Source organism: Sarcophilus harrisii, chromosome X (assembly GCF_902635505.1).
Source record: "Sarcophilus harrisii chromosome X, mSarHar1.11, whole genome shotgun sequence".
NCBI lineage: Eukaryota > Metazoa > Chordata > Mammalia > Dasyuromorphia > Dasyuridae > Sarcophilus > Sarcophilus harrisii.
The window spans coordinates 53,567,418-53,584,307 of record NC_045432.1 but is presented as its reverse complement, the minus strand read 5'-3'; the positions used below and the strand labels follow the sequence as shown (position 1 = coordinate 53,584,307).

At 46.8% G+C, this 16,890-nt stretch overlaps 1 protein-coding gene across 1 annotated transcript in view; it reads right to left on the bottom strand.

Moving 5' to 3' along the window:
• GABRA3 (gamma-aminobutyric acid type A receptor subunit alpha3) overlaps nt 1–16,890 on the bottom strand; it is a 142,599-nt gene that overhangs the window by 21,586 nt on the left and 104,123 nt on the right. Inside the window, exons 4-5 of the mRNA XM_031945069.1 lie at nt 13,007–13,074; nt 7,761–7,981 (exon numbers count right to left, since the gene is read on the bottom strand). Coding sequence (XP_031800929.1) covers nt 7,761–7,981; nt 13,007–13,074 — 289 coding nt within the window. The remainder of the gene's footprint in view (nt 1–7,760; nt 7,982–13,006; nt 13,075–16,890) is intronic.

The following is a 16,890-nucleotide window of genomic DNA, read 5'->3' as shown; positions in this document are numbered from 1 at the left end:
GGGTCTTTAGAGGAAGTGTAGTGCAGTGGTGAGAACCCAGGCCTGAGAATCAGAAAATCTGGGTCTTCATCTTGCCTCTACCTCAAACAAGCTGAATGATTATGAAAAATCTACTTCATCTATCTCCGAGTTTCCATGCTCCTCAAATGTAAAATCAAAAAGTCAGACTTTCTAAGGTTCTGTAGATCTATGATTTCAAGCACTACCTGTCGTTCCTGGGACTTGTCCATGTATATAGAACAGTCGCTCCATGGAAAATGCTAGTGACCTGGAAGCACCAGGGCAAATCCACATCATTTCTGTACCTGCCACTTTAAGGAGATGCTTGGGAGTGTCTGTCACTGGTCTACTAAGAATCCATCATCCTCAAGGAGCATTCCTACTCTCTAGCGATTGGAAGACCAGGAAACTTCCTTTTAACATGTTGCAACTAAGGTGTATAGTGACTCGTAAACAGTGCGCTGACGCTTTTATATTCAGCTGATCATTGTTTTCCATTTAGGATCATTTATCTCGGAAATAACTCGGTACCATGGACAGCCACTGGAAATTGTCATTATGCATCTATAAATGCAGATGGCTTCCCTGGAAAGAGTGCCGGCTGCTTCCCAAGAGGATGTGGAATTAAAACAAAGGTGTTAGAAACCACATGGGAAACTGTGCACAGAATATACTAGCTCCTCTTAAAGCCCAGGCTCCTCTCCAAACCTCAATTGGTATCTTCAAATAGGTAATAAGAATGTGAAGCATGATCCATGTGTCTTAGCTTGGCAAAGCACCCCCTTGAGGGGACTAGCAGAGTAGCAAGCCCCTCACTTCCAGTGTCTGCAGAGCTAGATAGTCCAACAGACACATCAAGGGGGTGTTTCAAGGCTCTGGTATGCATAGGGACCCCTGATTTTTGTGGGAACGAAGTGATTAGTTTGCGGGCTCTCCAAGACAGGGAGCTTGCCGCTTTATAGCACTGGAGTCTTGTGAACTTAGTTTTTTTTATTATTATTCATTCTGATAACTAATCAGACGGTTTATTTTGTAAAATATCTTTTTAGGAAATGGTTTCAGTAGCATCCAGATCGGTTGCCATAACTCATTTCTCCTCCCTATTCTAATCCATACTCCGTACGATGAAGCATCGGGTTCTGGGAGGGTGGTTCAAAATATTGTCATAGAAAGGTGGACAGGCTAATCAAAAGATTAAACAGCAACCTGTGAGGGAAGGAAGCCATGTAAAGGTGGCATCTAGACAGTCCAGAGAGTCCTGGTCCAGAACAAACCTACATGCCCATTATGTCTGCTGGGGGGAAATAAGGTATGGTAATGATGCAGGAAAGATTCCTTTCTTTGTGATTCCCAACCCCGTGAATGTAATTACCCTTTGACTCACAAATCCTGGTCCCTTTGGATTCTGATAGAAGACCCAGATCTGAGCCAACTTGGGACTACACCCAAAAGCCCCTCTAGCTAAATCTCCCATTATAAAAGGGACCCTCTTTGCAGAGGTCCCAAACATGTTAGCCATGTTAGGACTTTCTGTCCACTGGACCCTCTGTCCGGTGCCCTCCTTATCTCTACCTTCGCCTATTTCCATAACTATGCTTTAACCTTGCGTCCAAACCCCATAATAAACCTGTTTTATCAATCTAGCCTTTTGGGCCGATAAATGCTTTTATTGGGGACTAGAACCACTACTAGACCTCATTTATCGCCGTATCCTTGCGCCGAATCCAAGGGGGTTGCAGGGAAACTCCGTTTGACTCCCTGTACCCCAAACCTGCCACTGGACCTCAGCTAAACCCTAATTTCATTTAGGTACTCCATATCTAGACCTCATCCTTAATACAAGATAAGGAAGGGTGGGAATGTGTCTAGTACACCTGCTCAAAGGAAGGAAAGCTCCCTTATCTGCAAGATCCTTTGGATTGGGCATGCTGACAAGACTTCAGTCAGTCCCAGGAACTTGGTAGCCTCCCTTTGTGTATAAGATAAGGTTGTCCATGGTAAGAAAAGGACTGCAGAGTTTACCTCATCCCTTCTCACATATTCTATGCCTGCAGGGGTTCTTAAGCTCAGGTCTTGAAGCTCATCTTGTCACTCACAAGTACCATTCCATCCTTTACCCTCAGGTCTTTGCCCAGACGATGCCATTCCTCCTCATCTCAGCCTTTCTTTACAGCCCTTCTACATGAGAACTTTCTTGATGTTGCTTTCCAATTAACTCATGTTTCCTTTGTATATTTCTTTTTATTTCCTAGGCATAAACATGTAAAGGAAGGGCACCAACACTCCGGCTGTTCCTATCAAAAGAGGACGAGGGCCATTTCATTTCTTCTTGCCTTGTGCCCTCAGTGCCTCACATGGTGCTGGGCACATACTTTAAAATGCTTCTCAGCTCTTTGACACACTCACACAAAAAAAAATTGTATAATCCAGTGAAAAAATTAAACAATGAACAAATGAAATCATACATCCATGATACTGTGACCTATTTAACATATATAGGACTGCTTGCCATCTGGGGGAGGGAGGGGAAAAGTCGGAACAGAAGTGAATGCAAGGGATGATGTTGTAAAATATTACCCAGGCATGGGCTCTGTCAATATAAAGCTATAATTATTTAAAAAAAGAAATCATACATCCATTTTCCATTTTTGCAGTGTGTTTTCTATTAAAGATAGTCGCACTTGTGAGGGGGCAAGGGTGGGCATTGTTGCTTCACTGGAGGGAATATCCAGGTTGTTAAGCTTATAAAGCCACTGGGATATTAGCATTACAGGAAGTTTTTCTTTAAAAGATCGATTATCACACTAGAGTTTGAGGGCCTCTCTCTTTGTTCAGAATTATCATGATCAAAGTCCCAGGGCCCAAGGGTCAGTCTTTCATTTCAAGGATTTGTGACTCCTTCCGCCTGGGCATTCCCTCCACCAGCTCAGATGACAGCCCCTCTTTGATACGGAAGTTCACATTTAGGAAGAAGGGGGAATCTTGACACTTCCTGACCAATCTAGCAGTCTGTGTTATCTCCAGGATGAAGAAGCCTTGAGCCTGAATTCCAGAAGCAACGAGGCCAAGGAGACAGCAAGAGGACAAAATCCCGCTCGTCCCTGACTATAACCCAGCACCAGCAACAGCTTGGTTTGATGGGAAAGCACTAGATTTGAAGTCAACAACCAGCTCTGTTGCTGCACATATTCAGGTAAGCAGCTTCTTTCTGAGCCTCAGTTTCTCCTACAAAAATGAGGATTAGGGGTTCTTAACTTGGAGTCTATGAACTTTTCCTTTCTCACATTAGGGCCAAGTCAGCAGGTTCCCTGAATTCCCCATGACGCCAAAGATTATCAGAACCCATTTAGATGGTACAATTCAGGAAGACCTGGCCAGGGGCAAATGTCCAAACTTGATTCTAGAGAGATCTCTGGGCTTTTCTTGCTCTTCCCTTCTGGAACACTTTCCCCTAGAGAGCACCCTTCTTTGCAGACCCGACTGAAGTCCCTGCAGTCATCCCATTCAATTCCTCCAGTGTCTACTATAGGCTGGGTCTCAAGGAAAGACCACATACCACCTCTGCCTTCAAGAAGCTTATATTCCACCAGTTACACACTCTGGGCTGGCAGATTAGAAAGTGCAAAGCAGGGGCCGAGGTATTTGAAGACGGTGGTATCGAAACTGTATTTTAAAGGAATCCAGAATGTCTAAGAAGCGAAGGGAAGAAGCCCGGGGCATTCTGGGGAAGGGGGAAAAGCTGGAGCAAAGATTTAGAAGAGGAAGGTGGTGTTGGGAATGCAAAGTCCAGGAAGGCCAGTAGTATCAGATTAAAACTAAATGGGGACCAGGAAGGACTTTGCATTTTGTCCTAAGGGCCATAGGAAGCCATAGAAGCTTCTCCAACAAGTGAATGACTAGTTTCTGAAGGTCAAGTCTGATCACAATTTATTAATCCCCCCATACACACTCTTTATCTCAGCCACAAAAGTTCATGTTGGATTTTGCGAAGTTTTCTGTTTTCAGTGGTTTGGGATTCTTTTCCCAGCCAGATCAAAAGCTCCCACAGGGTAAAAGCCACAACCAACCAGGTAGGTCATCTTTATATATCCAACATCACTATGAGTGAAGTCTCAGATGGACAGATTCAATCCTCATTGGATGATTTGAGAGCTGGGAGCCTTGGTTGGTTTTTTTTTTTTTTGAGGGGGGGACACTCAGCCTTTCTGCTAGTGAGGTATCAAGGAACAGTGAAAAAATCAGTCAAGACCTGTTGGCACAGCTCCCATTGCCAGCTCTTCCATGAGACCTCGGCTGATTTCTATTCTCTCCCTCTTGAAATGAATTGGCACTCCTTCATGTTTATTGTATTAACATCAAATGAAAACTACCCCCCTCTTCCCCAGCCAATGGGGCATAATTGGGAGCAGGGCCTGCTTTGGTTGGGCCTTGGTGTTCCCGCTGCCTAGCAGAGAACTCAACCATGATGGTTGAGTGGGTTGGGCTGAATCACAAAGCCCTCCCATCCCTGGCCACAGCCCCTGTCCCCTGGCCAGCCAAGCAGTTTTGGTAAATGATGTGGCAGGGTGTAGAATCACCATAGTTGCAGTGTAAAGGGCAGTTTGTCCTGTTAGCTGTCTTTGCACTTTGTTGGTAATAAAGAACAAGTAAATCACTAGCTGGCTATTATCAGCAGAGGGGAAGTCACTTGAAATAGGAGCCCATACACCAAGGCGAGTGACACATTCACCCAGAGACCCTTTTCTCTCATGGCTGAGATGGTCCCTCAGATAAGGATGAGCCAGACCTGGCCTTCCTTCCCGGGCTGGAGCGGCCAGAACCTCGAAAAAAAGGAGGTCCTCCTGGTGGTCCCCTGATCCATCTGCACAAGGAGAGGATCATTCACTTGTGGGCTACAAGAGCCTTAGAACTCTGCTAGTTTAACTTATTCCTTTTCCAGATGATAAAGCCGCAGCCCAGAGGAGGGGAAGGGGTCTTGCCTACAGAGGTTGAGGCAGGTTTTGAATCCTGTTCTTCTGCTACCTCCTTAGCATCAGCCCATCCTAAAAGAAGCTGTCCTGGCTGCATGGCAAAAGTACCAGAGGAGGACTACCCGCTCTGGTAGGAAGCGCCAAGGGAAGCCCCATCCGTCAGTCCAACATCCCCTCTCCTCCCACAGAATCTCAACTCCTTCGAGGCAGGCGTGCTTGCTTTTTTGTCTTTGTGCCTTAAACCTAGTAGGCGCCTAATAAGTGTCTGTCAGATTGTCTCCCCACCCCACTTTCTTGGCATCTTAGAAACAGAACAGTATTAGGAAGAGTTTTACCCCCTTCCTTTACAGAGAGGGGAACTGTCGTGTCCAGAGATGGAGTGGCAGTGCCAGACTTGAGCTCCCCCAGCTCAAGATCCAGTGGTCTTTTGTGCTGGAGGGTCCTGACTTTCAGGGTCAAACCTGTCCTATTCCTGGCTCTCTCCCTGGGCTGGGGGCATCAGGTGGGAGTCAGGAAGACCCTCGTTCAAATTTCATCTCAGACTCTTCTAGCTGTGTGCCCTTGAACTTAACTCCTCTCTGTCGGTTTTGTCTGTAAAAATGGGGAAGAGAAGGGCTGGGCTCCACTTGCAGAGTTGTTGTGATGCCCAAATGCGATAAGTTTGCAAAATGTTTCATGCGGTGCCCAGCACATAGTGAGTCCTTAAAATGCTTGCTGTTTTTCCTTCCCCAGTACCTAGCATGGGGCCCTGAGCCCACTTGGGCTGATGGAAATAGCCAGCTTGGAAAGTTCCATTTTAGCTGACTTGGGAAAAACCCTGGTGCTCCCCCCTCCCCATCTTGGGGCTTCTGCTATGCCAGACTAGCCACTTCCCATCTTGGCTTCCAGCCCTGCTGACTGTGGCCACCAGCGGGACCTTTCTCACCCGGGCTGGGAGTGTTCCTTAAAAGGGGCAGCTGGAGCCAGTCACCTGCTATGCAGGAGTCTGGGCCTACTCTGCAAAGCTGTCAAGACTGGGGTTGCCACTGGGAAGCAAGGGACCAGTAGAAGCTCTGGAGGACCCCGTCGTAAAAGCCCAAAGGAACCTCCCCCTCCCCCTTCCAAAACAATGAGCAGCATACTTTCTCTTCTAAGGGAGACAGCAGCTCAGTTTGGATTGGGGGGGGGGGGCGGGTAAAGGTAATGAACGAGAAACTCAGGCATTGTGGCAGAAACTCAGGCCATTGTGGCAAACAGCATCATAAGGAGAGGTCTATAATAAGGCAGCCATCAGGGCTTTGTTGAGCTGATTACAAGCCATCTCCTCAAAGTGATTTCTCCGGTCCCCCTCTAGTTAATGGTCCTCCTCTATAGTGAAAGAGATGCCATTTGCAGGAGGAGCCCCTTGTGGGACTCCTGCCCCGGCACCAGCCGAGCTGACCTTCAGCTTCGCTCGCTCCTTCTCGGGGGATTCTGCCCAGGCGGACAGCCTCTGGGGAAGGAGGCAGGGATGGGATTTTTCCATTCCAGATACCTCCAAACCTCTCCCGATGTGCTTTCTGACAGGCTAAGTATATGTTGATGTTCATTTTCAGTCCTGAACTAGCACTCATCTACCATGAAGCCAGTGCTGGGAATGAGCTTCCCAATCCCCCGCTCCTTTTAGCCAAATCCCTCTACAACAAAATGATGGAGAGCCAATCCCAAGAGCATTTTTCCAGTTCCCCCAATCACCTTGTTTGCACAAAGGCCCAAAATGAGTAAATGGGGCTTTTGGTGGCTCCCTTGGTGAAGTGACATGTGAGCCGGCCCAACAACCCCCTCATTGAAGGGCTGTCAGTCCTCCTCCCCAGGAAGCTTGGATCAGGCTGCTGAGGGGCAGAATAATGATAGTGATGTTGGCTCCAATATTGTAGTGTCTCTTCCTGAAGGGTTCAAAGCCCTCTGCCGACATTATCCAATTTGGGCTCCCAACTATGTTGAAAGGCAGGCGGCAGGCATTATTATTATCATCCCCATTTCACAGAATCGGCCCAGGAGGAAGCGTAGATAGGTTAAGTGAATTGCAAAAAGGTCACAAAGTGACTCAGTTTCAGGGACAGAAATAGAAAGAGGCTCTTTCCTTTTCCCCCTCTCTTCCATTCTCTATCTCTCCCTCTTTTCCCTTTCCCCCTTCCCCATGAAGTGTCTGCTATCCAGGGAGTCAGGTTTCTCCCAGGATGCCAGAGTCGAGGGGTTCAGGAAAACAAGGGCTTCCTGCTAGTGAAACTCCTTCCTCGGGATCACTGGGAGTGGCACAAAAAGCCACAGAAAACAGCCTTATTTCCCTTCTAATGCCTATTACAGGAGCTAAAACTAGAAGGGCTTTTGGAAATGAGCTATTCACACACTCTTCAACAGTGGCTCTCAAACCCATATGCGGTCTCCCAGTTGAATGTGGGGATTGCAAAATTAGGATTTATTAGAAAGAAATGTTTTTTTTTCATACTTGTTTTACATACTTATGTTCCCAGGGCCTCATAAAAATTTCTCAGGTGAGTGCCCCATGAGTAGCAAAAGTTTGGGAAGCCCTGGAGCCTGGGCTTCTCCCCCCCCCCCAGTGGCTCGAAATCTCTTCCTCTGGCTCTCTCTCATTTCCCTTCTACTCTATTTCCTCCTCTGTGTAGCCACTTGCTCTCAGAGAATGTCAGCTTCTGGAGGGCAGGGCTCCCAGCCAGCGCCTCTTGTTTGTGTCCCTGAGCCTTCCTCTCCCTCTCCCCGCACGCATGTGCCTCGAGCTTTGGGGCGCCGCCCTGCCCGGTAGCCACTCACCTCATGGTGTAGAGCAGCGTCCCGTTATCCACCAGCCTCAGCAATTTGTTGGGGGTGGTCATGTTGTGGGCCACCGACTTCTTGCCATTGTGGAAGAAGGTGTCCGGGGTCCAGATCTTACTGGCCAGCAGGTTGTTGAGGGGGAGGATCTTCATGGGCCCGTCAAACTTGAGCCGCTCATCGTGCCAGGTCTGCCGGAAGAACACGTCGATGGTGTACTCCTGTGAGGGGGAAAGAAGGGCAGGGAGTGAGCTCCGGGCAGTCCCGGTTAATGGGAATAACTCCATTGCAGTGCCCCCCCCCCACTTTGGTCTCCCTGTCTCTAGGCTTAGTTTCCAGCCTTCTCTCTGGCTTTTCCAATGCCAGCGGAGCAGGCCTGGCCCAGCTAATGCATTCTTAAGCACTTGAACTGAGCCTGAAGTTCTCTGGAAAGGTAAGTGCAGTGGAGGGAGCACTAGGCTCTTAATCTCTGCCTCAGTTTCTTCATCTGTCAGTGGGAGAATTAGGTGGGATAGCACACACCGAATCCTTTGCAAACCACACCCACCTGGTCATTTTTATTAGGATGTGCCCGGTCCCTTTGAGCTCAGCCCACCTATCTAGATGAGCCAAGGGCTTATATCTCCAGATCCCGGAAGTGCTCCCTTTCATCCCCTAGGTCCGCTGGGATCCCTGGCTTTGGGAGGAAAACAAATCACAAATTCAATTCCGGGCTTGGCTCCTTCAAGGGAGAGGAAGCGCTGCCTTGGTGGGGTTCGGCCACATAGGATTCACAAAGGCCCTTCTCTTGGGGAAAAGGGATACTAGAGACACTGGGAACGGTAGGAAATGGAGCCCACTGCCCCAAAAGTCAGTCAGCTGTGGGACACTGAGTGAGCCAGACCCACATAGATTTTAGAGGGAAAATTTAACCTTGGGGATGTGGCAGAGTAGTCCTCTACAGTGGGTGGGTGTTCGGCCTTCTCTTGGGACAGATTAATTGCTCTACGTACTACCATCAACTCCGGAAACAGTACGTATGAAATAGCATGGTCAAGCAGAGGCTTTCTCTGCTCGACCACATCTCGGGGGGTGGGGGGGGGGAGAGATCCCCTAATAAAAATGAAAACACAGTATAAAAGTATAAGAAAGACTTTATTCTCTTCTGGAGGATATTATAGAGTACTAATTTAACATAATAGAAGTATAAAAAGGTATCTTTCCTCCTTAGTTGTTCGCCCCTCCCTTTTTTCCCCCCAAAGCTACCTTACTAAGAAATTTTATATTTACCTACTAGAGCATCTTAATAAATTCTAGTTAAACCCCTACTTAACTCCCTTCCTCTGTTTAGCTTGGGGGGGGGGGAGAAAGGAGAGAAACTCTTCCCCCTTAAAATTATGTCTACTTGCTTTACTTTCCAAGGGGAAGGCAAATAGGCCCCTCCAGGAAGACTGCCCCACAATCACAGTGTGCCACTGCAGCTCCCTTGATGAATGAAATCGCTCTAGGTACATAGGGATTTCAAAGCCAGTACACACCCCTCCCTCCCAGGAAATGTGCCTAAATCTCAAGGACCAGAAACCACCCAGGGATACCAGGAAATGCACCTGGCCCCTGCACTACCTTGTTTTTAATTAGCATCCTTGCCCCACCCCCACCCCCAATCCTTGGGTACTATGCCTAACATTTTATAAACCCTTGTCAGATGAAAATGGATGTCATCCCATTGTTCTCCAGAATGACGCTGGTAATGTTTCTAATCCCCCAGGCCTCCATTTTATTTTTCTCCTTAAACAGGACAGTCAGGCTTCTTCCTGGATTGTGGACTCTGCATATGACACTGGTGTCCAACGGAACCCACGAGGCTCACTGGGGATCCCTGTCCCTGCCTAACAGATGTCTGAATGGTATGACTTCCCCTTAGGGACAGGGACAGCTTCCGCCACCTAGAGTAACGTTCCACAGTTCTTTCCTGCTGCTTCTTCCTTTGGATTCTCTGTATTAGTTATTTTTTATTTCAATCAGATGTTTGAGGCCCCATAGGAGTGAGAACAGGGATGGAAAGGAGAAGATCCTTGGGACTGAGCAACAGGCACTTAGGTCAATCCCAAGGAGTACTAGTCTCCTAGGAAGAAAAGCAGCATTTGTTCACCTACCTACTCCCCAGATACCAGTAAGGCAAAGCACATCAAGAAGAGAGTGCCTAAGCCAGTACGGGGCCTTTGTGTGACGATCCACTGACACAAATGAAGAGGAAGTGAAAAGTAATACAAGATCTGTGTTCAAGTGTTTAAAGAGCATTCATCTGGAAGAGGGATTATACACTGATTCTGCTCAGAGCTAGTGGAAAAGGGTTCCCCGGGAAAGGAGTAGGTATCCCTTTCGGCCATCAAGTAGAAGTCCAACGGCTAGATTTGGGGAATGACAGAAGAGGAATTTTTTTTGAGTTGGTGATTCTGTGACTGGATGGAATGAGTTCTTCCTCACTGGAAATTGGTCAGAGATTCTAGATTCCCCACTCATCAGGAACACAGTAGAGGAAATTAATGTCAATACATGGTTCAGCACTATTAACTTTTCAGGTTCCCCCCACATTCTCTGTCTATACAACTTTTGGCAAGGCAGCTCCCCTCAATTGCCAAAAACTTGCAGCTGCTTTCTTTGGGGCTCTCCAAATTACCACCCTCCTGGATGGAGGGCAATGGCAACCACTCCAGATTCCCACTCAGCCTTAACATCAGGGCTCTCTCCAGTGAGGCAGAGAAGAAGGGAACTGGGTGGTCAAACATCCCTCCGAGAATCTCTGACCCCTCCCCTACCAGGTGCAACACAGCAAGAGAAACTCAGATGAGTTCAAGAGCCATTTCTCTCTGGAGCCTCAATGAGCTTGGAGTATCCCCATACTGCTGTCAAAAAGGCCCCAAAACTCTACAAGTGTGTTTTTTACTTTCCCCACTTCCTCAGATATATCCAAAGAGTATGGAGGAGCTAAAAATAACTGGGGAATTCTTTGTCCAGAGTATAGCCTCCAATTTGTAAGAGTGAGCATGTAGCCTTAGCTCAATCCTGAGTAGCAAAGACACAGAGGCAACGGGAACGATGAACTGTCATCAGGAAAACTGCCTAGCAATCAGAGCCAACTGTCTGGATGCCCTGAGGTGCCATACCAAGGGTAGCTTTAGTTTGTTCCTCATGATGAACCCTGCTACCAATTCACAGCAACTAATCTGAAAGTCAAAAGAAATGCCCTGGCCTTTTCTGAGCTGCACGGCCCAAGGGAAGTCTTTCCCCACTTGGAACCTAGAAACCTGGGCTGTTTCTTCCCAGTGGCTGGGATTCAGCATGCTTGGCCAAACTTCAAGCACCTACAGATGGTTAAACAGAGTACATACGAGTGACAGGACTGCCCACCAACAAGGCGGTAACCTCTACGGAGGAAAGGACAGTGGTTAGATCTTTCAAGTACTTCTCACCTTGATGGGCACCTAGGAAGCACACAATGATCCCATAAAACAATTGAAAGAGCACCTAACTAAACATACTCTACATCGCAGGCACTTACTTGGAAATACAAGACAAAAAAAAATGAAACCACTCCTACCCTTATTTTGGTGGGCGGGGGGGTAGGGGGAGACAGGGAACTAGGAAAAATGGCAAAGAGGAGACGACTTTCTGCTGGGGACAGCGAGGAAGGTTTTGTAGAGGAGATGGCGTGTTAAATTTGAGAAATGGATAGTACACTAGTTTGGCTGGTGGGGAGAGAAGAATAACGTAAAATAGGGCTGGCACCAGACATCACAGGGATTAAGTAACAGGCAAAGGGTTCTGAACAATGAACTGATACAGTGCCTTTGGAATATTAATTTAGTAGCTTGAGGAAGCCGGACTGGAAAGAGGGAAGCCAATTAGGAAGCTGTCATAATTGTTTGGAGAGGTGATGAAGGGCAGATCTGTGCCGGGAGGGCACAGCTTTGAGAAATGCTGCGGGGTTAGAATTGACATCTCAGCAACTAATTGGAAGTGGGGAGTGCAGGAAAGGAAAGGATCAAAGAGAATCCCAAGGTTATGAACTGGGGAGCCTGAGGGAATGGGGGTGGCCCTTCTTAGGAACAGGGGAGTTAGAAAGCAAGTCTATCGATTGCTGTTATCGGGAGTCTCTGAGCAACAGAAGAAAAAATGGTGTTCAAACATATTTACAGAGTGAGTTTCTCCATCATGCCCAATGTGATGCCAGGAGACTATAGAGGACCTTGCGATCTAGTTTGGAGGGGAAAATCCACAAACAGTTATAACACAGAGGACTGGAGAGCTCAGGGGCCACCTTCTCTACAAAATCTTCCTTGACGTCCCCGGAAGTGAGTAACGAAATACGACGTGGTGGGACTGCCAGGTTCTTCAAGTTTTTGGAGAAAGAAGGAATCAGTAGAGGATTAGAGCAGTACCAGCAGGCTGGATATTAAAGGCAAAACCCACCTCAATGATGATCATAAGGGGGAAATCACACTAACATTTTAAAGGCAGCTTTCCCAACTGGGTTTCAACAAACGGTGATATGGAATCTTCAGCATTTGGAAGATACTTTCATCAAATGCATGTGACATGGGGCATATTTCTCGCCCCATTCTACACATGTGGTACAGTGGAAAGATTGCAGAATTGCATTCTCAGCCCTCCCTTCTAGGCCTCAGTTTCTAATTTGTGAAGGATCATGTTAAGATTAGTTTACTTTCAAGTTTTCTGTGTATGATACTAAGACCAATTACTGCTGACCATCCAAAGGCCTGTTTTCTTGGAGAAAGGCATGAAAAAACTGGTTAAATATTAGTTCTGTAAACTTGGAGTTTGACTACTGTTTGAATTAAACCCATGTAGACATATTAAAATGAAAAGTTAGGGTTTTTTCCCTAGAGAAAAATAGATATGGAATATACCCATAGGTTCACCAACAGCCCACAACATATTACTAGCTCCAAGTAGGCTCATAGCAAATAGGGGTAGGAGGGACTTCAGTATTCAATCTGACCCCTTCATTTTTCAGAAGAAAAAAACTAAGTGAGGCTCTAAGGGAGAAAATTGCAGAGTTGATTCCTACAGACTCAGACCTAATGGGAGGTAGTGACAAGCATGGCATGGCTAAAAAGTTACAGAAAGATAAATGACACCACCAAGGAGTCAAATACATTGCTCAAGAGCCAAGACCTCTTGCACACAACCTCTGTCTCAAGTTGCTACTTTTACTTCCCCTCTGGACAGAAAATGGTACTCACCATGTCCGTGTCGGAGACAGGGCCAAAACTGGTCACGTAGATGTCCGTCTTGACTTCAGTGACGGTGTCTGCAGCAGAGAGGAGAGAAAGCACGGCACCATTTAAGAACTGTTTGCCTTGGCCTAGAGAAGCTTTTAGAGTTTATTGATAGTTGTGTTCCTTCTGAGCAGGCCACCAGAGTGCTGAGCAAGCCAATCTGATTCCCACGACTACATCCTGAATGCCGGCCAGCAGTCATAGCCCGTTTCTGGGAAGGGACACCAGCCACATGAGCCGACCCAAAGAAAGCCCTCTCTTGCCAAGCCTTGTCTCTCAAAGGACAGTGTGCCTACTGTACAACCAGATCCATCCCTCTAGAGACTTTTTCAGAGAAAATCCAGCAAGATGGAGAGTGGTCACATTTGCTAGAAAACTTAAGTCTCTGGCTCTCTTCAACAATGAGATGAACCGAATCAGTTCCATTTGTTCAATAATGAATAGAACTAGCTACACCCAGCAAAAGAACTCTGGGAAATGAGTGGGAACCACTACACAGCATTCCCAATCCCTGTTTTTGTCTGCCTGCATTTTTGATTTCCTTCACAGGCTAATTGTACACTATTTCAAAGTCTGACTCTTCTTGTGCAGCAAAATAACTGTGTGGACATGTATACATATATTGTATTTAACTTCTACTTTAACATATTTGACATGTCTTGGTCATCCTGCCATCTGGGGGAAGAGGTGGGGGGGGACGGGGGGGAAAAGCTGGAATGGAAGGTTTTGCAAGGGTCAGTGCTGAAAAATTGCCCATGCATATATCTTGTAAATAAAAAAAAATAGAAAACTTAAGTCTCGAAAATCTGCATCAAAAGAAAGGGGAGCTCACTGCCACCACCCGATAACCTTTGACCTCAAATTCCCAAACCCCATTTTCGGTTTAACACCCAATCTGGAGGTGACCCTTTGAGGGAAGGAAAAGGCCAACCCTAGGAGGTGCCATTCTCTGCCCAGACTTTGCCTAGTAATTTAAGAGATGCCCAGTATGCCAGAATGATCCTTCTGATTCCCAAGTTCTTTGCCAACTCCAAGGGAGAACAGAAATACACACAGAGAAAAAACAGGGACCCACTGCTGGAGAAGACTGGGAGTCGGACAAAATGGAGACAGAATCCACATGCATTAGTTATTTTGTTGTTTTTAAGAAGAAAGGGAACCTAGAGAGATATAATGTAAATGACTTCCAAACATGAAAATTAGTTTCAAGATGGCAAGATTAGTGAAGCTAGGACATTTAGCTTGGGGAAGAAAATAAAGGAACATCATCATCCCAATCCAGAAGTCTAGAGAAGACTAAAACAAATCCCATAGTTTGGAGGAATGATCAAATAATGGTATTCCTATCAACTAGGGTTGTCCCAACATGGAACAGACTGCTTCACCTGATACTGAGTGCCCCACCCCTGTGGGTGGACCCTGCATGAACAGGAACTCTGTGAAAAGGATCCCTGCTCACGTTGAGGCTGGACATGGCCTCTGTGGTCACTTCTAACTTAGCCTATGATGATGTGTGTTTCACACAAGGACCCAGGGTAAACATACAGTTAAACTTTTTGACTCTTAGGATGATGAAACACCGGGCAGTCTTGACCAAAGGAGCCTGTGGAATGGTTAAAAATGAAATAGATCGCCATCTGTCTAGGCCAGATGATCTCTCGAGATCCCATCAGATCTATTATTCATGGCGTTTCTCCTTCCAGATATATAGCTGTGCAAAATATATGAACTCACAATATTAATAAGCATTTATTTAGTGCCTTCCCCTGCCAGCCATGCGCAACGTCAGTTTTGTTTATGGCAAATTGCCTGAGTCACCACTTCTCCCTGTACTTTTGGGCAGTCCCAGAGGGTCCTATGGCCTACATCTGCCCCAGTGTAGGTTGAAGCCAGACCAAAGGTGCTTAGAGCAGCTCACTGGCTCTCTCTAAGCCTGTTTTGGATGAAGCTTTTCAGAGGAGCCAGCCACAGCCTCATCTGAGCAGAGTCCTTTGCTCACCAGATATACTGGGGATGAACAGTCTCATTCCATTCCCTTCAATGAGCATCAGTAAGTACTTACTATGTTCCAGGCACTGTCCTAGTTCTGGAGAAGTAAGGGCATGAAGAGAAATAGTTCCTGAGCTCGAGGAGCTGATAATCTACACTCTTGGCTAAGAAGAATGGGCTCTCCTGTTCCCTTCCTATAAATAAACTAGAGAGAGCAAAGTTTTCCACCTCCAAGACCTCACCAGTTTCATTAACCTTCTCTACCACCCTCAGGTGCTGTCATTGGAGGAAATTGGGAATGGCAGAGCTGGAAAGGAAGATCTAAGCCTGTGATGAAGTCTCTGGACCCCCAGCTGGGGATTTTGTTTGCCCCTTTATTGCCCAAAGCCTTCTAGCTGCCTGATGAAAGCTTGGAAAAATAATTACTTCTGTTCCTCTTAGTCCATTAATATCTGCAATATAATACTCTCTTCCACAATTAACTTGTGAGGGAGACGGTGCAATCGTGACCCTCTCCATTTAAAGAGGACAAAATAGACTCAGAAATTAGGAGCTTGTCCTTGGTCACTCAGCTTGTGAAGTAGGATTTGAACTAAGAGTACTTTAGAATACAACAGGGTGCATCCCTACAAACTAGTCCACACAACAATCAATCTGGCTGGGTGTCAAAAACACAAACTTCAACCACCAATGTTCACGGCTCTTTCAAATGGTTAAATATCGGAAACCTATCATGTTATCACTGATGATATGAAGTGGCATGAACAATCACCCTACCACTGCGCCCTAAGGACACGAGACTGTTCCACATGACTCGCAGCTGAAAACTTCCATTTGTATCGCCTTCCCCACCATAATGTAAGTTCCCGGAGAGCAAAGACCGACTGCTTTTCAATTTGTATCCCCAGAGCTTACAAGTCTTTTGCACACAGCACTTAATAAATGCTTCACCAGTTCATTCACGTCAAAGTGGTAGCGGTACAGTGCCTCCCTACTGGCTAGCCCAATCCCCTCAAGGGTTGGGGCGGGGGGAGGCCTTTATTTCTCAAGAGTCAGGAGAAAAGTGAAGAAGCATAGAGTACATATACAGGGACGAGAGCCACAAAAAGGATCTGAGGCCAAATTGCAGATGGCCAACACTTCTCTCCGGACCACGAGATTAGAAGGTGGGCAGGCTCGATCCACTCCAAAAGAGGAGGTGCACAGACCTGGCAGAAGTAGCAAAGAGGTCATGTTGGGGAATCTCTTCCCCAATGGAACATCCCCTGTAGCTGCTCTAGGGTTCGCTAGCTGCTCCAATCGTCCTGGCCTAATTCCCTGGGATCTCTCTGCTCGTTACTGCCTACTGGATGTTCTGCTCCTTCGTCTTCATCTCCCCAGTAAACCGTATGCTATGTGAGAGGCAGTGCCATATAGTGGAGAGAGGCCAAATTTAGAATGAGAAAATCCTTGCCCAAGTCCAGTAGTTCTCCCAACTTTGACCTGAGAACTCTTATGGTTGAGTTTACAAAATTGCAGCAATGGAGGCCACCCGCTCCCACCTTGACTGGCTGTGTGTGATCCTAAGCACGTCACTTACTTCCTCGGTGTCTCCAGGTAACTTTTTGCCTGGAGCCAGATGGGCTAAGCTTCAAGCAGCTTGGCTACTTATGACCTGTGGGGATTATGGGTCTACTCTTTCACCTCTCTTGTCCTCCCTCAGTTTCTTTAGCTGTAAGATGTGCAAGTAGGACACTTCTTCCCTTTGGGCTTTAAATCTGTGATGCTTGGGGATAGACACGGCCATTTTCTTTGATCATCATATAGCCACTGGCTGGCACCAGGCCCTTCACAAGTGCTTGTTGGCTCAAGTTCCTTCA